Below are 21,926 nucleotides of genomic sequence, written 5' to 3' on the forward strand. Positions count from 1 at the left end.
TTGGGGAAGGTGGAAATAACTCAGCATAGCGGAGGTCAGCCCTTCCATTAAGTCTGGAGCAGAGCAGCCACTGGCTCTGGTTACTGATGGCTCTGTGCGTGGTGGTATCAGAGAGAGAGGGCGTGTGCATATATGTGTGTGTGTGTGAGCGCTTGCATCAGTGTTTGTGTCAGCAGTTGTTCAGGTGTAACCATTCTGGATGACAGCACTACTGTCATACAGCAATGTTAGAAATTTAAGAGCAAATACAAGTTGTCACCAGGATCTGCAGCGCACTGACCGTAGCACCATCTGCATTTCTGGCACTCTGAAACCCCCCCATGTATTTTACATACAATTAGCAATTCTTCAGAAGAGAAGCCAGGAGGAAGTATTTATTATTCTTTTCTTCTCGTCCTGCCAGCCCTCAGAGTCAACTACAATACTTTTGTAGACACACACAGATGTTGTACAGACAAGTTTAGATTTTTAATGGAACCTGTGAAAAGCAGGACTTGTGCAGCACTCCCTCAGTCCCCCAGCAAGGGAATTCACATTTCCTCCTTCAGACTCTCTTCTTCGTTCCCTCTTTGTTTGTCTCCCACATCGCTCACTCAGGCCTCCTTGTTAGTCTCCAGGTGAATGGAATGCAAACAAAGAGTCATCTCAAAAGGAGGTGGCTGCAAAGAAAACAAGAAAAACAAACTGAACGCGCTGAAGCAAATAAATTTCCCTTCAAATGTACTGTAGATAAGATGATTCTTCTCTCCATTCTCTTACCACCCTCACTAGTGTTTAGTGGGTGGCTTTGCAGAATCTGAATGAATCTTTTTTGGTTGCCGTACCGTGATATAATTAGTTTTTGCATTATTTTAGTTTATTTACTTTCCAAAACAATTAAGAGGCTTAAATGGTTTTTAATATCAGATTTTATCATCATTGTATTTTCATACAAATAAATTACCATTTTCGTTTTAGATTAGAATTCATGACGTAATGGTAATTAATTGCATTTGGTAATAAAACCCATCTAGTCTCGATTCAGAATCAAATTGTAAGTCCATACCCCCCCTTTCTTTTCCTCCTTTTTTACCATAGGCAATACATTTAAATTTTAACAATAAGAGATTTATTTCTTTCATTTCCACTTTACGAACATAATATTAGAATGTTCTCCCTCATACACTCCCACCCTCTCTTTCCCTTTGTGTGTACGTGTGTGTGTTGCTGTATTTGCATGCGTTCATGTGTGTGAGCCTGTGAAGAGGACACATGGTATTTCACCATGTCTGTCTTTGTGCCAGGTCGCCATGCTGTCCATTTTGGGTGGTTGGCATTTTTTTGAAAAACAGACACATACAGCAACCCACACACACACACACACACACACACACACACACACACACACACACACACACACACACACAAGTCAGGTCAAGTCAGTTTATTTTTATAGACCAATATTACATAAAATGTCTCAGTGGCCTTTACAGTATTGGTTTTTGACTGTAAACGCAAGGTAGAAATGGCAGAAAGTGCCAAAAAGGAAATTTAAAGAGTGATCTCCTATCTGCAGTTTGCTGGTAGAACAGGAGCAATTGGTAGGAAATTGGCAATTACAAAAATAGAATTGAAAGTTTGAACAGGTAAAGAAATACAAAATATTGGACTTCCAGCAATCCAGCAATATGATTATAATAGATCTAGTGCTAATGCAATACATCTAGTGAATGTAATAAAATGGTTCCAATTAAATAAGTCCAAATAAGTCCAGTAGTCTATTGGGTTTTAGAGACGGGAGAGGGAAGATTTGTTAAAGCTTCCTCCTGGAGTAAATGTAAAAGGAGTAAGCTTCACCATCATCCAGTACATGGGAAGCTTTTTAAGACCGTAACCAATAAACAATATATATCAGGCAAACCATTCCTGCTAAGTTTGTCTCAATGATTTTACTGATGGCTGCAGAGACCAAACTCCCCGCAGCGCTTCCTGTCGGTCACTATTGGCAATGCTTTTGATTGGCTGCTCTGCCATCTGCCTTCCCACCTGCAACTGTGTCTTTATTTAGCAAGTTAGGGTGTGGTCCTCCTAATCCCCATTTGACTGGCAGCAGGTAAGGACCTCTCGTGGCTGGAAGTCCCTCCTGGCATGGCCTTTTATTGGCGATACCCTAACCTGCTGGAGTGCCAAATGCCAGCTCATTTTTTAAGTGGCAGATGTGTGTGTGTGTGTGTGTGTGTGTGTGTGTGTGTGTTTGTGTGTTTGTGTGTGTCACATAATCCCCATTTGACTGGCAGCATGAAAGGGCCATTCCTAGCTGGTGCTCCCTCAAGGGATGCTCCCCATTGGCAGTTTGCCATCTGTCTGCTCACCTGTCCTCCATTCAAACACAGCAGATGGGGGTGTGGTCCTGAGAAAAGCAGGATTAGGCTATTCCTGACTCGAGTGGTCCATGTGCACCCAACCATGTCTTATACCAGATGAATAGGTGACTATGGTTCCAGTCTCTCATGGGGCTTCACGTCTCTGCGGTGCTTTCAAAATGCACGAGCTGCTGCTTTAAAGTCAAGTTTCAGAATTTTAGATTGTTTGTATGCAGCACATTGGAGAAGTGACAGATTGTTTGATCTAATGCACAAACGGTCTGTGAAATGATTAAACTCTCTAAACCAGTTACACCCAGCATTCCATTTAGAAACATCTCTTTCCTCTCAGAGATAGAATGAAAGCCTGTTGTTGCGATGCTCTCCAATCCCAAGCCCAAACATTTGTCTTCATCAAGTCCAGAGTGTCCAATAAGAGCTAATGTGATTGCACACATCATTATGTGTGGGGTGGGGGCAGATTTCATAGCTGTGTTTACCTCGTCTGCTCAATGACGGAGCAACTGGAATGATTCAATTACACCAATCAGATTGGATAATGATTTCGATGTGGGTAGCTTCTGCCTTGTGTTTCTTATCGCTTCCTGACATCATCTCCTCCCCCCACCAGCTTCCTCCTTACCTTTTTCCACTCTGTTGTCAACTCAGATTTTTTATTCATATTTTCTCAAAGCATTCCTACATGTATTATAATATGTAGTCCAGCATTAAACAATAGTGTATTTACCAAGCTTAAAAAACAGCATGCCTTAATTTATATACTGACAAAGGGGATTTTGCACCTTCACTTTCAACTGCCCCGCTCCCTCTCTACAGTATGTCTGCATCTAGCTATCAGCAGCCTGCAGTAGTGGGTGTAATGTAGGTGCAGTCTTATTTTCTGGCTGTCATATTCACTCTTGGTTATGGGATGGTGACAGCTCTAAGTAATTACTGATCCCCCATAGCAGTTACCCAAGCCCCAAACTTCACTGCAGCAGACTAGCTCTCCTGAGCCTGAAGATAGAAAGACAGAGATGGAGGATCTGGAGGGCAGGCCCCATGGTCAGAACCATACATTTACATAATGGATGGCCATGCGCTTGCATCCATAGATGCCTGAACGAATGCATATATTCATAATGTACATCCGTACAGACAAAAGCACATCCGCAAGGGTGAAATTAACACTTTTGAGAGGATCTAAACAGATAATCTAATCTGAAAAAAGAGCATAGGAAAGAGAACAAATACCTACAACAAACAGTAATTGCACAAAGGATTTCCATAGCATTCCCTTTAATGAAAAAATAAAATGCTTTCTGTGGGTGGAACTGGCCTGCCATTATTTTTAAAAAGCAACCTACTTCAGACAACAAAACAAGATGATGTAATGTTCAAACTTCTAGCAGTAATTAAACCTCCCTATGAAGCACATCTGAAGATACAAATATTGCAATACAATTCCATTACTGTTCAGAAGTAGCGATTGCCCTTTGTAATTTGCAAGAAATAATTGCCTTTAATTATCATATTGTGTAAATGTGTTACTGTATAAATGGGAAATATTGTGTGTGTTTGTGTGAGTATTTTAATATGTGTATTTGAAGTGCAAACTGACCAAAGCCTTATTAAAAACTGGAAGAACAATCATACTACCTCTTGTCATTTAAATGTGCCCGTAATTTTTCAGAGCTTTACTACCCTTTACTGTTCTGTTCTGTCTCTTTGGTTTTTCCCCTCTTCTCTACTATCTATTGTCTTCATCTGTCCTCTGTCAATGTTGTTTATCAAAAGAACACTACACTTCCCGTATCTCTGGTTTACAACAACTACAATACATAACATAAACTGATTTCCTCCTGCCCATATTGTTTCTTGAATATACAATGCTTGATAAGCCTGTTTGTTGTCTCACTGTCAGACTCCACCTACTAGCACCAGTGGATCTTGTTTTACCCGAGTTTTCATAATGGTGTGGTTAAACGCTTTCTTGCTGTCATCTTCTCTGTTATCTCTAACCTGCTCACTGTGTCCGTTGCTCCTTTCAGGACCATGCAGAGATTAACTCCACCATCCTGCGAAGCCAAACTAACACTGCACGCGTGGAGGGCCTCAGGCCGGGCACAGTCTACGTGGTACAGGTGCGGGCACGGACTGTGGCTGGTTTTGGCAAATACAGCAGCAAGATGTGCTTCCAAACCCTCACAGATGGTAAGGATCGCCGAGCCAGGAGAAACAGCTCTCTCTGTCTCTCTCTATCCTTTTTTGTCTCGCTTCCTCTCTTTCTCTCACAAACACACATACACCCTAACTAAAAATCTTGTCGCTCTTTGTATCTGTTGTTGCATTATTATTAGTAGGTGAGACAGGGGGAACCGTAATGTTTGATTGCACTTCTATTTCTACAGCTAAATGAATTTCCTTCACGGTCAGGTTTGGGTGTATGTGTGTGTGTGTGGGCGGGTGGGTGCTTTAAATATGTATAATGCTGAGTGTCTTTTGTTTGTGCAACTAACTGTGCTTGATCCAAAATGCTTAGCTAATTGGTTTTTCACCCAGCCCTTCTGTTGCTGGAGAGCCGTCCCAGAATGCATAGCTGTGATTAGTAGTTGATGAGATTAATTTTTTGCCATTGGGCGAGGGGGTGGGGGACTAGATTGTTGGAGAGGGAAGAGGCTGAAGAGGAGCACCTGCTACACTGGCAAGGTGGTGGAACTATGTCTATTAGTGTAAGTGCAAGGAGGTGTGTGTACAGGGTTGGTAGTCACCAGTGAAATCTGCGCTAAAATTAACACAGCATGATTCAGTCTGGATAGATTAAACATTTGACTGGATATGTGTAAGATTCACAAGATTTGCCAAAGAGCCTTGCTGATTTACTAGCCTTCTATGGACATGTGGCCATAGTTCATAATGTCTCAAAGATAGAAGTGACATTTCCACGTTGTCTTGTGGTAATGAGGGTGATAACGATGAATGAGATGTTGATGATCTTGAGGGAGGGAAGATGAGAAGGATAATAATAATGATGAAGGCCATCATTGGGGCTGCTTACCTGTGCAGAGCAGATGCAGAGGCACCATCATGGCCCCTTTACTCTCCCTCACGGTCGCAAATGGTCTTTGCCTCAAACACATACACATGCGTGCACATTTGCGCACACGCTTCACACTCGCTCACATGAACACTGTTTGCGGCTCATCTGTTGGCTCCCTGCCATAGCACGACATTCGTCAAGGCAATTAGCAGCGGACGCTAGAGAACTGGTGACAATCACACCCACGCCTCCACCTTCTGCCCTACCGGTCTTCTCTCCCCCTGTCAAGCTGCTCTACTGTCTCATGAAGACACCCGACCACTGCTCCCCATGTCTTTTCTAAAAACATATAATCCCTTTTGTCTTCCTGTCAGCGCATTTTCATATGTTTCCACAAGGTGTCCTTTTGCCACCTCCACACAGAGAAACACACATACTTGCAAACAGTGCAGACTTGACTGATAGTTGTGATGAAAAAGAGGTGATTGGGCCATCAGACTGATGTCTCAGTTCTCCAGTTCTGTAATAGGCTGAGCCCCTGAAAACTAACTGATTATAATAGGAGTCTGTTTACCACTGGAACAGGTAGCTGTGTGATTTCTGTCTGTCAGGAAAAATCACTATTCTCATATTAGTGAAGGGGAGATTTATCTGGACCTCTCACGCCTAATGTGCATCAAAAGAGAACAGGAAGACTGCCTGGAAGCTTGAGGAGCTGGAACATCATTCACACTGTTTGCTTGAAACGTACTTGATAAATGTGCAAGTTAAAAGAGTGAGCAATTCCTGTCACATTGAGTTTCCTCATATATCCCAGCTCTCGCACTGCTCCGAAGATGCATTAGTTCTCCCTTTATCACTTTAATCCAATAGGCCCATTCTACACGGGGGATTGGATTTAGAAGCTGCTGATTTGCCTGCAGCATGCTAAATCGTGCATTGCTTTAACTACAGTGTTTGCTGGTGCCAAAGTCGCGGGCAGACAGGCACACAAAAAGATAACTGAGGATTTTGCTGTGTAGCGTTTTTAGGCATTTAAGCCGTCTTCTGAATTACCACCAGCATGCCCCGGCTACTTGCATAAAGCATGTTTTGGCTATATGTGTGATTGGCAGTAGGTTACTTCCTTTTCAACACCTGAGAAACAACATTCCAAGGTGCACTCTCTTGTCTGCTCGTTTCTGACAGGTAACAGAGAAGGCTGAGAGCCTCCCTAGCTCTTTCTCACCATCAGTTTTATGCTTCTCTCTCACTCTCTGTCTGTCCGCTGGTATATCAAACACAACCTGTCAGTCATTCTGGCTAAAGCTCATCGGATTTCAGTCAACAGAGGAATCTATATGTTTTCTTTATCTATCAGTTCACCCATTCCACTCTGCCTCTTCTTCTCCTCCATCTCTTCCTTTACCTCCCAAACACACACTCACATACACACCTCAAAGTAAACACAGTCATGCTGCTTAGGCTCCACCTAAGCCATTCACAATGTCTGTCCGTCTGTATGTCTCTTTGTGTAACACAGATGACTTCAAGTCTGAGCTGAGGGAACAGCTTCCTCTGATTGCGGGGTCAGCGGCAGCAGGAGTGGTCTTTATTGTTTCCCTTGTTGCTATCTCAATCGTGTGCAGCAGGTAACCACTTTTCCTTTTCCTGTCCCACATTTTCCTTTTTCTGCAATATTTGTCCCTTTTAGTTTTTTTCCGAAGCTCCAAATAAGAAAATAACAACATATCAGCCTACGTTTGCCATTACAATAGCAGCATATGGCTTCCTGGAGAACTGTATCAAATACAGGGGGTGGACATGATAACATGTGATCTAAAGCAGTAGCACAGCATGCTCCTCCATTTGCTAATAGTAATTGAAAAAGATGGAAACATTACATGAAGATGGATGTCTGTCACATTGTGAAAGATTGCAATGTTTCTTAATCAGACCATATACTACTCCTTTGCATATATTGAATTATGTCCAAGTAAAATTCAACAGTGATATATGAGGTAAATTTCTCTTAAAATTACAGTATTTGACACTGAAACTGATCCATCAACAGTATGTTCTTGAGACATACTGTATTATCAACATTTCCAGGTAATACTTCAATATGTGAGCTCCTTGCATATACTATACATTTACTATTATATTTTGTAATAGCAATCAATTTAATGGAAAGGAAAGCTAAGCGGACATATTGGAAATATATTCAATTCCATAGAGAACCTAACAACTCCTACTTTGCCCTGTTAACTTACTTAAGTCAAGCCAATTTCATTTTGCAGCAGATTGTCACATTCCTCATCTTGCTCCTCTTTAGATATATGAAAGTCGAATTTTCTGCAGTGCTGTGTGCAACTTTGAGCAAGTAAAGTGTTCATCAAACGGGCCAGGCTCTTTTGATGCTGAGGCAGAGGAGACAGATGAAAAGCAGAGAGATCCTATCAACGTCTAATTAAAAATCAGCTCATTTTCATAAACTTCATTCGCCATTGCTAACCCTTTGCAACTGATTCAATTTCAGCCACGTCATTTTCAGGTCATACAGAGAAACATGAACAGTAATAAGGCCTCGTTTACACTTCCTTTCATCCTGTCATCTCTCTCTCTTCTTTCTCTTCTCTCAATATTCGTTGCTCCCTTAGGAAAAGGGCCTATACGAAGGAGGCGGTTTATAGTGACAAACTGCAACATTACAGCACAGGAAGAGGTGAGTCCATCCCTAATACACCCAGTTCCTTAAAGTTAGTGGTTAGTTTTTGTTCCCAGATGTTTGTTTGTCTGTTAATTTGCTGTATGGCTTTTTATGAAGCATTTTCCATTTTGGCTCACAACTCCTGAACTGTGACACTTCTCATGGTTCGAGATGAACATGTGAGTATAGCCCACGCAAATTTCTTTCCGAGCAGAACAATATTTGGTAACACTTTCTATGAAGGTCATCGCTATAATGACTTATGTACACTTATAACACGATATAATGCGTCCATAAGACATTATAACAGTTGTTATAATCACTTACAAACATGCATTAGGCGCTATGGCAAAGTTCATAACATATTATGATCTTTTGATTTAATGTTTTATAACTAATACTAATACCAGTTTATACCACTGTGCGGCAAGAATCTCTGACCATGTTCCATAACACATTATAACCACCGACTCTGCCTCGTTATAAATACACTTTAGTCACCATTTACAATTAGTGATATAAAATGGAATAATAGCTTATAGTAATGTTTAATGTTATATAGCATGTCTTTGTTTGCTTTAAGTAAAGTGACATACACATTTTGCGCAGGAAAACGCAGTTTCTTCACTTTATGAACGGTCTGTATGAATTTTGAACATTTTGCAGTTTAGCACAAAAACACAACATAATTACATCAAGAAAACTCGTTGCCAGGGTGGTGAAAGATCCGCTCAAGAGAAGACCTGTTGCCGACCAACATCATGTAAGAAGAGGCTCAGATGTTGTAACAGATGAATGGCGAGCTTATGGACAGGCCCTAACAGATGCAGTGGACGATAAAAGACAACCACTTCACAAAGTGTGTGCTCCTGCACATGCTCAAACTAACGAGCGAGCACTTGGCATTGACCAAAACAGAGACATAACAAGAGGTGGCATCACACAAAATGCACTGTAATGCTACAGTAATATTTTTTATCCGCTTGATGTTGAATTAATGCACGCTTATAACATGACGACGCTACATTGACTTTAGCATTGACTTTGACATTGAATTTAGCTGACATGATATGTTGGCATTGTGTCTTTCACCAGTCAGACTCACAATGTCACAATGTTTGACATAAAACTGGTACACAGGATAGTAATATGGATCGTGTTAGCTTGTCCAAACCTGTCCAATAGGATGAAAGCCAACTCTGGGTCAGTTTTTATATCCAAAACAAAGCGGAGGTCTTCAGAGAAGGGATTCATTTAATGAAAAAATTACATATAGCATATAATTGTGTCCTGTCCCTGACTGCTGTCACGTCTTGCATGTTAAAGGAAATGTATGTAAAGGACATATTCCTACATAATGCATTGATGCAAATAGGTAAGGTAAAAGAGAAATTACCTCAGGTAGCAGGCGTCAATGGATGTAAATTACATTTCCTTTACACAATGACACTGACTGACAGTCATCTCTCAGGGCTGTACGACAACTGTGATTGAGTCATGTTTTAAGCACCCCCCTGACACCGACTCATGAGGGGAAGGAGCCTGGAGGGACACACATATAAACTCCGACTCACACACTCACACGTACACACAAAGGGTTGTGTAGGAGATTTGTACCTCAAATGAAAGCCATGTGTACTGCCGACCTAGCAGTCTGAAAAGGGGCTTGCTTGAGGGGATAGAGTTTTGTCGAGCCTGACACAGCAAAGCGTTTCAACACAGTTACTTTGTGTCACAGCTACAGCAGTGGCAGCCAGGGGCTCATTAAAACTGCTGTGGGCTGAGGAGTCAGTTTTGTCATGGGCTATCTTCGGTAAAACCAAATGCAATTAACATAAGTAGTGAAAATAAACAAAAGATCAGAGAGACTAGCAGCCCTAATCACTGAATAAGCAATTTGAAGTGAGAGGAAATAAAATGCTGATAAGAGATTCTATTCATAGGTTTATTCCTTCAACCTTCAAACCACCAACTCTCATGAAATAATCCCCCCACCCCACAATTCATTGTTTTCATGTATTCTCTCAAGATTTGACTGACAGTTTTGTAATTACAGTATTCAACGCAACAATTAAATGGTGCCGCTTAGCCATTTTTTTGTGTGAATCTCCAAAAATGTGTTGCCGGCTGCTTAATGTTTCAACTGTTGCCATACACGTCAGGTGATGTCTCCTCATTTCCAGCCCACCTAATGTGAAAGGCATCAAGAGGGATGCTGCTCATACTGTAAATTCAGACATGCAGCTGAGTGATCATGGTTATGGAAATCAGGCCTCTAACATTACAGCAAACACTGGGTGGAGATGTTATGGCAAGCAGATTGGAACACACGCATGAACACATACATCATCCCCACAGATGAATCAAGTGCTCCTTGTGTGGCTTGGAGGGTAATTTTTGTTTTGTTTTAATTGCCCACATCAGCGCGTCATCCGTATCACCAACGCTCATCCCAACATAATACACACACACACACACACACACACACACACACACACACACACACACACACACACACACACACACACATACACAGCGCCACTGAGCATTTACAGTCTTTCTTCTCTTTTACTCTTTTCCACACATCAACAACCTGTCAACATCAGTTAATTAACAGACAGACATTTCTAAGCGCTGAATGTTTACTGTATGCCCTAATGCTTCTTTGCATATGACTACCAACACATCTTCAAATCGCTAATGTTCAAACCCTATTTGTGACTTCAGCTGTTGTTTGTGTTTCAGCATCTGGTGCTTACACTGAATGAGAATCCTATTTGAAAGCCCATTTACTAGATCTTGTTATTGTTAGATGCCAATATGTTTATATTTCATTTACTTATTTTTTCTTGCCTCTCCGTATTGCATACATACATGTGAATTCAGTGAGGAATTAAGGCAGGAACAGAATTTTTTTTTAGTTATTTTTTATTTTACCTTTATTTTACCAGGAAAGAAATCCATTGAGATTTTTTATCTCTTTTACAAGGATGTCCTGGCCAAGATGTGAAACAGCAATTGCTAAGCATCTGTAAAGTGAGGACTTGCAGAAGGCACCACAAACCCAAACTTACATTTATACAAACGTGACTGTTCTCATACAATCCCATACAATTTTTAGATACCCCTTTGATTTTCCATACAAATAGGCTGCAGTGTGTGTCTGACAAAAAAAATTCTGACATCAAACGATGGATAATTAGTTTGTGTTTAGGAAGTAAACTCAGCTCAATTATATTCAAGGAGCCACGTAATAGATTAGTGTGCATCTTGTACTGAAATGAAATGGGAATTTATTCGCTATAGGCTGACAGTGTCCTGCAATTTATGTTAATGTCTCAAAGTGGATAATCACATAAAACATATGTAAGTACTGTATATGAAAATTGCTAAATTACAAATATCGTCAGGCAAAAGGAATTAGAAGAAATTATGTGTCCTTGATGAAAGACTAACATATGAAAGAATTCCTTTAACTTAAAAAGATGAGCATTTCTGAAGCTACTGTTTCATTTACTGACATTGCTGTTTGTCTTTAGGCAATATGTAAATTCTGTGTAGTAGGACCAGTAATTTGATTGCACCCATTGCTAGTAATAGAATAATGTAAGCATTACTTTCATGCGGTTGATTTGTGGATACATTAGGGCCATTCAGTAAACGAGCAGAGCAGACTAATAGCAGGCTAAATGCTGGACATTGGTGAAAATAACATGGTTAAGTGCAGCGCTGTAAACTATAATGTATAATGCCGCTCAACTAACTGTTTTAGCAATTGTGTTGTAACCTATGGATTTTGTTGAGATTTATGATCCAAATTCAATAAATGAATGAGTTTGTCAGTTTTTCCCATTTATGTTTATATGTGGACATCTAATTGAAAAAGGTATGAAGTTATGGAATGTATTAAATGCCTGCGAGTCACAGCCATACATTCTCACCCAACAGGCTTGTTGTTTTATATCTTGGGGGTAAAAATAGAACTGACGTTTGGATACATTCGCTTCATACACTCAGATGAAGGAGCTATGAAATATTAAAGCAGAATCTATTTTTCATCCAATGGCCATAAAAAGATGAGTCCAGTTAACCAGGGCTGTACCACAGGGAGAGAGAGATAAACTGTTTGCATTTTAAATTATGCATGAAAGTGGGCTCTGGACTGTGAATTCGAAAGTAATAGGTGTACGTATGTGTATGTGGAAGTGCATGCATGTGTACTTGAGATCTTGAGAGTATGTGTTCTCATATGTTTGTTGTTGTATATGCTCCCTGCTGGAATTTGAGTCCCACCAAGTAGTGCTGCTGAGTGAGCAGCTTGGTGACACTTGTAAATAGAATGACTTTATGAAATGCAAAGCTGAAACATCCTCCGACGGATTAACTTGAATCCAATCTGTATGGAATCTCTAATGAGCAATAACATTCACACAGGCAGGGTTCAAGGCAATTAGTGCAGTAACTAGAATCAGCTTCTAGTCGAGAGTGGGGTGAGGCACCATGTTCCTCTAAAGACCAGACCTTATCCTCCTCCTGTCCCTTGAGACCCCTCCCTCTCTCTATGCCTATGCAAATGAGCAGGCACAAATTGACTTGATGGAGATTGGTTTATTCCAATCATGACTGTCAAGGTTTTGACTAAACAGCTATGAGAAACAGGGCTGCCCTTGGGTGTCACTGTGGAAATGATGATTTGAAGTCTGCTTGCTTGGCCTAATGTCCGTCTTGTGGCACCGTGCATTGAATATGTTTACAAGAGTCTTTCGGCAGTCCTCCCCATCCGGCCTGTCGACACAGAAAATCTGTCCTCCGTTTGCAGACATCTCCCGTCTATGAACTGAGCTCACCTATTGCAGAACAGCATAAAGAGTGAGTTGATAGCGCAGTGGTTTTATCTCTTTATGAGCTCCTATAGGGATAGGCTGTGGGGAAATTGGTTCTACCACTATCAAAGAGCAGAGACTGCTAGGGTAAGGGATAAAAGGGTAAAAGAACTATCTACTTTAACTCTTTCTATATAACCTCATCCCTCCCTGTATCCCTTCATCTTCCTCTCTTACTCTGTTTTTTTTACTGAATCATCATACCACCATTTTGTTGTCTGTGCTACTCGTAACCAAGGCTGTTCCTGTAATCATCTACGTATACTATTTATGTGGGCAATGTGTGCTAATATTCATTTACAAACTGTAGTGCTCTTGCCTGTCTCTTAGGGTGACCGTAGAGCAAATGAAGTTTGCATTAACATTTACAACTGTTAAGAGCTTGTAGTGATTGCAAGTAATGCTTTGTCACACTGTGATTTAGGCTACGACTTGAAGGGCAATTGCATTCATCAGTCATTGACACTAGACGTTAGCCAAAGAGAAAAAGAACAGTTTCTTCTGGAAAGCTCATTGAGCACTTTGGTTGTTCTAGAACTCTCTTTGCGAGCCGACATGTCTAACTGCCCCTCCCCACTGGGCTGCCCGACCCACTTCTCAGGCTCCCCGGGGATGAAGATCTACATCGATCCCTTTACCTACGAAGACCCCAACGAAGCTGTACGAGAATTCGCCAAGGAGATTGACGTCTCCACTGTCAAGATCGAAGAGGTCATTGGTGCAGGTATGATGAATGGGTGCTAAGGAGCAATTTGTGTGTGTGTGTGTGTGTGTGTGTGTGTGCGCACTTATGCACATGTACAAAAGGTGAATGTCTATGTTTTCATGTATTTATGTATGTTATAGTGAATGTATATGTTTGTAAGGTTATGTGCAAACAAGTTTAACCTGAATCCATTCAAGGTCAAAAAGCCAAGCCCTGTTGGCAGCCACATGAGATGGAAAAACATCAAGAGCCCATGTCAAGTGCACTAGCAGCATATAGGCCAGCTACCCTGGGACCTAATGGCATTAAAAAATAACTCAAGCCTTGCGGCCTATTCCCTGTGCTTCTCTGTTTTTGGATCCTATTAGTCTTGCTCTTTAACATGTTCTACCTTGCATCATCATTCACCTTACATTCATTTACCTTACATGTAAAATAGGTAGAGCCAATTATTTTCTGTCCTTGTTTCAGAATCACCTCTAACATATTGTTAAAATGTCTGTTAAAATTCATGAACAGGTCATCCGGGGCTGATTGCTTTGAAGTAAATTCTCAGCAACTGGAGGCTAAAATAGCTTCAGCTTAGTGTGTCCCCCTGTTTCCAACATGTCTTTTCCTTGGGACAGGACACACCTTTTTACAGCAGGGAGGGCATGCTGATACCATATGTGTTGGTTCATACAGAGGCTAAAATACCCCTGGTAATGAGACTGGGCCTGGAATAGCTCCTGCAGACTGGTCTACTCAGCAAGCTAGGTGTGAGGAAGTGACAGAGAAAGGATAGGCGTAAGGATGCAAGGGGACTAACTAATTAAAGATTTCCGTTTTTGTTGATCTCACTGTGTGGTGTCTCTGCAGGACACCAAGGTGATGATAATTAATCAAACAGTTTCCAGATATTTACCAGATAGTGCTTGCCTGTTATTCTTTGATTGGGGAATATGAAGACACTTGGCAGGCTTTTAGGATAGATGACTACTGTGAGTCAGAGGAGCCACACTGTTAACAATATCATGAAGGAGCAACATTAGAGGAGTATTGGACAATACTCAGCATGCTTGATATAGACTATATCAAGATCTCTAATTGCTCTTTGGGTAATATTTCTGCCTAGGGACAATGCCAATAACCTTGATAAGTGAATTGATATAGATATCCTCAACTCTGCTCATCTTTTGTCTGATCACTTTTAGATCAGACAAAAGATCAGTTCAAAAGTAGATCAGTTCTTGTTTTGACGCTGTGCACCTCTCTCTGTTTCCCCTCTAGGTGAATTTGGGGAGGTATACAAGGGCCGTTTGAAGCTGCCTGGTAAGAGGGAGATCTATGTAGCCATTAAGACCCTGAAGGCAGGCTACGTGGAGAAGCAGAGGCGGGACTTTCTGTCTGAGGCGTCAATCATGGGCCAGTTCGACCACCCAAACATTATCCGTCTGGAGGGTGTAGTAACAAAGAGCCGCCCAGTCATGATCGTCACAGAGTTTATGGAGAATGGTGCCCTTGACTCATTCCTCAGGGTGAGTAATTTTTGTGAACACATTCATTGCAAACAGTTATATTGGGTGATCAAAAGTCATATTCAGGAGTTGAATAGAACTGAGAAGCTAATTAGAAATGAGTCATTAAACTATCCCAGAAAATAGTTCATGCTAAGAATCCCGCCTGATACAAATTAGAATAAGCCTTCTAAACCTATCTTGTGCCAACAGAGAATATGTTTCATGACAATGAACATGATTTTCCACTAGCCATCAGCATTTAATTTCTCTTTTAATGCATGGCACTATTAATGGACTCTTCACTCTTTATTTTAGAGTAAGACTTGAGCAGACATACAGCTTAATCATTATTCAAACTCACTTTTCCTCCTTCAATCTCATGGATTGGTGTTCTATTCCACTTTGATCTAGGGTGGGTTTAAAAGGGCTCTTTGAAGTTGGCTTTGCTAACCGCCACATCCGACTTGTGTTTCTATCGATCTCCCTTACCCTCTTATTTGTTACTGTGTTTCGGGGGTTCAAAGCTTGCTCTTCACAGCATTCCCACAGGGGTAGGGGCACCATGCGTGGATGTTAAAGAGATGGATGCCTGCATGCCTGAATGGAACAATGCTGTAACACCTACAATGAGAAAGATTTGCTCCAGGAATCCATTTCGCTTATCTTTTCCTCTGGACATTTGAAAGTGTAAACAAGAAATGATTACCAAGGGAAGTAGAAAAAAAAACTCTGATACAAGTGAACACTGGTAGTGCCAGGTGTGACAACACATGTTGTCCCATTTCACTGTATGTACATGTCACCTTAGGCTGCGGTTATGAATATTACTGCAAGACTTTTTCTAATTCTGAGTCCCACAGCCTTGATGCTAACTGTCTGACATTAAGACTACATGTAATCTGTATAATCTATATATGTACTAGGGCTGACCCCGATGATTCGATGGTTTGAAGGGCGGAGCCTGATTCGAATGTCAAGGATCATGCTATTTTGGCGATATGGGGGTGCTCAATGTCTGATTTTACACAGAACTACCAGTTTTCTCCCAATAAGTTAATATACAGCCCATTACAATATACATTTCAACATTTAATGCTGTAAATAAACGTGTTAAAAGAATAAAGTGCGTAAGTTAATCCAAAATTGTAACCCCCCCCCCTTCTGATTCGACTATGTAAATCCTTAGTTGGGGACAGCCCTAATATGTACATGTACAAGACATGTAATTTGTTTTTAATAGAAAATCACATTTAAACAGTGGGTATTTTAAATAACAACATTCAAGCATGGGATTTTTTGTCAACATAGTATCTCTAAGCATTTGCTGATTTCTCTATCCTCCTCCAGCGAGCATCGTTTCTGTTAATCATGGCAAAGATCATATCTAAAAAATCGTTTTTCTCTGTGTCCTCTAGCAAAATGATGGTCAGTTCACAGTGATCCAGTTGGTGGGGATGATGCGTGGGATCTCAGCTGGGATGAAATATCTCTCAGAAATGAACTATGTCCACCGTGACCTGGCTGCACGAAACATTCTGGTCAACAGCAACTTGGTGTGTAAAGTGTCTGACTTTGGATTGTCACGCTACCTACAGGATGACACCTCTGATCCCAGCTACACCAGCTCTCTAGTGAGTACTTGCAATGTTCATCTTTTATTTTGCTTGAGAGCTATGGGTCACATTATCTTTTAAGTGTCCTGCCAAACTTTTATTCACAAAAACTCAAAACGTACTAAAAACCACCACCTATCAGTCTAATCAGTTTTGCTTCTATCTGACACTGTGTCATTGTAGTAGGAGGTCTGAAAAACCTTTCACCTTTTCAGTGCCTTTATTTTATTTGAGCTGTCTCTCTCTCTTCTTCCTCATCCTCATTCCTCCTCTTTCCTATACTCTGCAAGTCACGGACCGGAGGTCTGTCACATCTTCATTAGTGTGGAGACAAGCCTCCTCTGGGAAGGCTCCTCTCTCGTTGACATGCCCAGAGTGAAGAGAAACCAAAGGGCATTGCGGCCTCTCAAACTGACAGCTACCACCCCCTCTCTCCCTCTCCCTCCTCTCTCTCACTCCTCATTCATTATTACTGGGGCATCATGGGAGGCTTTGGCTCCTCATTAACTCCTCCACACTACAGATCTGTAATTATTAGCAGCCATCGTTAGTTCATCTTCTGCCTCTCCTCTTCCTAATTCAAAACACACTCTTACACCCTCGCAAATACACGGTGCAGGTCATTAGGACTCCCTGCATGCCTAGGTTTGTGTGCGTGTGTGCGTGCGTGCGTGCGTGCGTGTGTGTGAGTGAGAGCATGTGAGCAATGATGTGTACATGTACAGGCATGCATGTGTGTTTCTGTGTGGGTGGATGTGTGTGGATGCATGTGTCTGGTATCACCTCATTGACTCTGCTTTGAGACTTTGGTGCAGATTAGCTTGTTTACTGCCAATGTATCGTGTATTACTGCCTGCATTTTGTAGACGGTAAGCAAAACTGATCAAAAGAGAATAGAGCATGGCTCTATATTATTTAACATAAGGTGAATTTTTTTATTCTTAAGTTCAATAAACTTACAATTTAAATCTACTTATTAATAGTATGGCCCTTTGATTTCTATGATGTGGACATCACAGATGCAATCGTGGAATTTGATTATAAAAATGTAATCAACTGTAAAATGTGGAATATTGTGGAATTTGCCGAAATTTGAATGCAATTTATAAAAAATTGGGATTTCCCTGGCATTGTAAGCTTTTTTTACAGCACTTAAGCCAAGTGAACAGAAAAAAACTACACTGCTATATTTATGTTTCATTTATGGGCACGCTGCTTCTATACTCTGCTCTCTGAAAGCTCCTTACTTTTACAGACTCTCAGAAGTGCAACCACATCGGCAGATGCAAAACATAAGCTTCATGGCTGTATGGGTGGAGTCGGATATTCCGTTGGAAAAAAGGAAATCGCTATCACAGTGTCTGGTCAAGCTTTGTAAACAAGGAGGAGTACTTCCCATGCGAGAGTAGCCTCCTTTGTTCGAGCAGCATATGGACGCTGTCTTGTAGAAGATTGTGGAAAAAATTGTCAGTAGTCAAGTAATAACCTAATTAAATAGAGGAATTGTCCCCTATTAATTAGTATTATAGTATTTTAATATCCTACTTTTGCAATACATTTATTGTATGAATTGTCCCCATTTATAATTACACATACATCTGAATAAATTCTAACAGATTTGATAGGGCTCTACATAATATTCTTATATTTTGCAAGTCCCTGAGACATGCCCTGTATTTTACCTGTTCTATTTTGTCCAGTCTCAAGAGACCTACACAACTTATTCTGCCAATTTTACCTGGGAGTAGAGATTTTCTCAAATTGTACGTTGTATACATTGTGAATGTACAGCATTATGGTAGGACTGTATATATCATGAATGAATATGAATATATTATGCCTAGGGGCCTATTTTAGTTTCAGAGGTATTTCAACACATGCAAAACTTGAGATCAAACGCATGCACTCAAATAGCCTGTGAGTCAGTGCTACCTATGAAAAAAGAGAGTTCTCAAAATAATTTGTTTTCATGTAATTTCAGGTTAAAAAACAAAACAATACAAAACACAGAATTCACTTCATTTCTATTTTATTCCCACTTTTTATGGCTGTGCTTATGTTAAAACTGCTCTCTGTTAATATTATTAATTTAGAATATATGCAAAAACACACATATACGCAACATACAGTGTAAGCCCAGGGGAAGCTACCGATTGGCAGGAGGTGGTAGCCCAAGTGTGAACAGGAAGTGTCATAAGGGCCAGAGGAGATATGACCTTACATTGGTGTGGCTGAGAGCTAATTGCTCCCCAGGAATAGCTTGCTTTGTATGCTTGACCCCTCTGGCTAAACCTTGCTGAATGGGTCTTATGTTGCAACAAAGAGGAGCAGCACCTCTGTTGTCTGCGCCGCTGAGCTGGCTAATAAAACAGAGTGTAAAAGGTAGGGATTGGATTATAGATTTTGGTCGGCATTTTGATGTTGTTTAATGCAAACAAAGTCTCCTTGAGGGCATTATCTGGAGAGTCAATAGAGAAGGTGAGGTTTGAAGTTCAAACCTGGAGAGTTGTTTTGATGGTAACACACACTTGTTTTTTGATGGTGTGTTTTTTACTGATAGAGATTTTAAGACGAGCACATCAAAAGCTTTAGCTGTGCTTCACTTTCATACTGAATGCTGCCTTATTATCATAAGGATCCAGATGAAATCTTCAGTTTCATAACTATTTTTGTTCATTCCAAATCAACAAAGCATATCCCATCAAGTCCAGCAGTATGCCTGTTATATTCTTAAATAGAACTAAATGTGATCAGACAGCTACACATAACTGGAGCCACAGAATTTTACCTGTCCTTCTGATCCGTCCTCCTGATCCCCTAATCTCCTGTATTCAGGGAAATATACAAACAAGCGTGGGAGGAAGTGGGGTCCACAGGTACGGTACAGGGTCCTATAATGTAATTAAGCTATGCATGGTGTCCTTCACTCCATGACTTCTTTAGCTATGACCTGACGCTAACCAATCAGCGAGCAAGGCTGGCGTGGCAGACAAGGCCGAGGGAATCAGGGAAATTAAATTGCGCTGACATGCCGTGATTTACATCGTCATCGACCTCCTCCTCCAGCAAATTAATCACCTCTTTCCCTCTACTGCTTTTCTAATTTTTCCCTGCAATTCTAGGCACACCAATTACAGTGCCTGTGGTGAGATGCTGGATGTATGGTTGGGAGGACATGCTGGTAATTGTGTTAACCCTGGTTGTGGGTTCACTCTGGAGCAATGTTGTGGAGGCTTCAGACAGAAGGGTGCTGTCCTCCCTCTCTGTTGGCTGCTCACCAAAGTCGTGATTAATTAGGCTCCCAGGACAATGCTCGGACTGCACTGGTCTTGGTAAGGTGATGTGTGCTAAAGACTTTAAAGAGTGTGTGTTTCATTGCAGCTGTGGCTTACTTGTATTTGTATTTGCATCACTGCCTGATTGCACATACATGGTTGCATGATTTACAAAGTAGCCCATAGGCACGTGATCACAAGTCCAGGTGAGATGAGAGTGACCCTGCTTAACTGACAAAATAGAGGACTGATTTTTGAACACCCGGCGAACCCAGAAGACTTTCGCATTACTCTTTTTTTTTCACCATCCTCCATCCTTATAAGGAGCCATCCATCCATGCGTATCTATAGTTCCTTTTTCTCCAACTGTCCACTTCTTTCACATTTCAAGGCTTTTCCTTGAGCAACACAAAGGCACATCGGAACAGCATACTCAGTGAAAGCGTGATGAGTGAAGCGTCAAACTATTTGCGGTTGTGATGTGTCATATTTTTTAGTGTGTTTTGTGTTCATGAGTGAGTGAAAGTCAAAGATCCAGGCATGGTCACTTGAGTTGAATGCACAGTTTGTGGCTAAGAAAAGAGAGCAAGTGGTCGATGAGAAGTGCGTGCGTGAGTGCGTGCGTGCGTGCGTGCGTGCGTGCGTGCGTGCAGATATGTTTCCAATATCTGCCGTGTGAGTATAGCATGTTAAGTCTATAACAGCTTAGACAAGTGGTGTTGCCCTTTGTATCGAGGGTCCATGCCTACAGGGCCATAGTGATGAGGGCAAGCATGGGTCAGGAATTTCTGCTTGTGCCTCAGCTGACGATGTGAAAAGGCTGTCATTGTCTTGCCTGTCACACAATGTTTACTGTATATTGTGAGGTGGAATGCTGTACGTGGTTAGAAGTGTGTGTTTGTGCTGTGTTCCTGGGTATACACATATATGTCCCCAAGATGTCTTTCTCTCTCTGTGTGAATTTTTGTATGTGTGTGTGCAAGGACGTGCACAAGGTAGGGCTTAAGTTGCCTGAGCAAAAGCCTATTTGCCCTCTTTGGCTGAGTTACCCCTCTGGAACTTTTGTGGCTGCATAAATATGAGTAAGTTAGACTGAATTAAATCGCCATATCATTCCAAAATTTTATTACATTTAATGGGTCTGCCTCTGCAGGACACAGAGGTGGGGCGGCCCTATCATTTGTCACTGTAGCATCCATACTTGGAATTGTTAACCATTGTGTGAGGGCTCTGGTGAGTCTTCTGAAGTTGTTGAAATGATTAACGATGAATGGTAAAACCAAAGGAATGCCCTATGAATAAAACTCTCCACATATGCTTCCAAACAATGCGCAGCTTGTCATATTTGCAACACATCGTGCAATATTGCCTTATATTATGCTATCACATGATCCCATTTGTAGCTAGCTTGCTAGCTAACTAGCTAACATATAGGCAGTCTAATCTAGAGCGAGAAAGAGCTGAGGGAGGAAAGGGGAGTGCAGCACGTGAAGCGTTATGATAGAAATGTCAAGCAACCATTTTCTACATAATTAATTCGATGTCAAATAGCGTATTTTCTCAGAAGCATTTTTTTTTTTCATTGGAAGAAGGCTAATAACTAACTTAAAACTAATATTTCAATCATTGATAAATCAGTATATCGTATGTGCATAGTGTTGAGAATGAGTTTCATCTTTGATTTGATTTGATAGCCTTTATTGTCCCCGAGGGGCAATTTGATTTGTCACTACACATCATAAACCAAATAATAAATAGAAGACATAAGAACATTTAACATACAATAGATGTTAGCACTCATTACATCCATGATGACTCAACGTAGTTAAAGAAAAAATAGAAAAATGCACTATTCACATGACAGGTTGGTTAAAAAAAA

General features: G+C 41.0%; 1 protein-coding gene across 2 annotated transcripts in view; it reads left to right on the forward strand.

Annotated features, from left to right (window-relative positions):
* LOC123972705 (ephrin type-B receptor 1-B) overlaps window positions 1-21,926 on the forward strand; it is a 161,180-nt gene that overhangs the window by 121,855 nt on the left and 17,399 nt on the right. The window contains exons 7-12 of one of the 2 annotated variants that reach the window (XM_046052307.1): window positions 4,394-4,556; window positions 6,905-7,013; window positions 8,022-8,086; window positions 13,490-13,678; window positions 14,930-15,177; window positions 16,575-16,790. In XM_046052307.1, coding sequence (XP_045908263.1) covers window positions 4,394-4,556; window positions 6,905-7,013; window positions 8,022-8,086; window positions 13,490-13,678; window positions 14,930-15,177; window positions 16,575-16,790 — 990 coding nt within the window. The remainder of the gene's footprint in view (window positions 1-4,393; window positions 4,557-6,904; window positions 7,014-8,021; window positions 8,087-13,489; window positions 13,679-14,929; window positions 15,178-16,574; window positions 16,791-21,926) is intronic. The other variant, XM_046052308.1, reaches the window with a different exon arrangement.

Source organism: Micropterus dolomieu, linkage group LG06 (genome assembly GCF_021292245.1).
Source record: "Micropterus dolomieu isolate WLL.071019.BEF.003 ecotype Adirondacks linkage group LG06, ASM2129224v1, whole genome shotgun sequence".
Lineage (NCBI taxonomy): Eukaryota > Metazoa > Chordata > Actinopteri > Centrarchiformes > Centrarchidae > Micropterus > Micropterus dolomieu.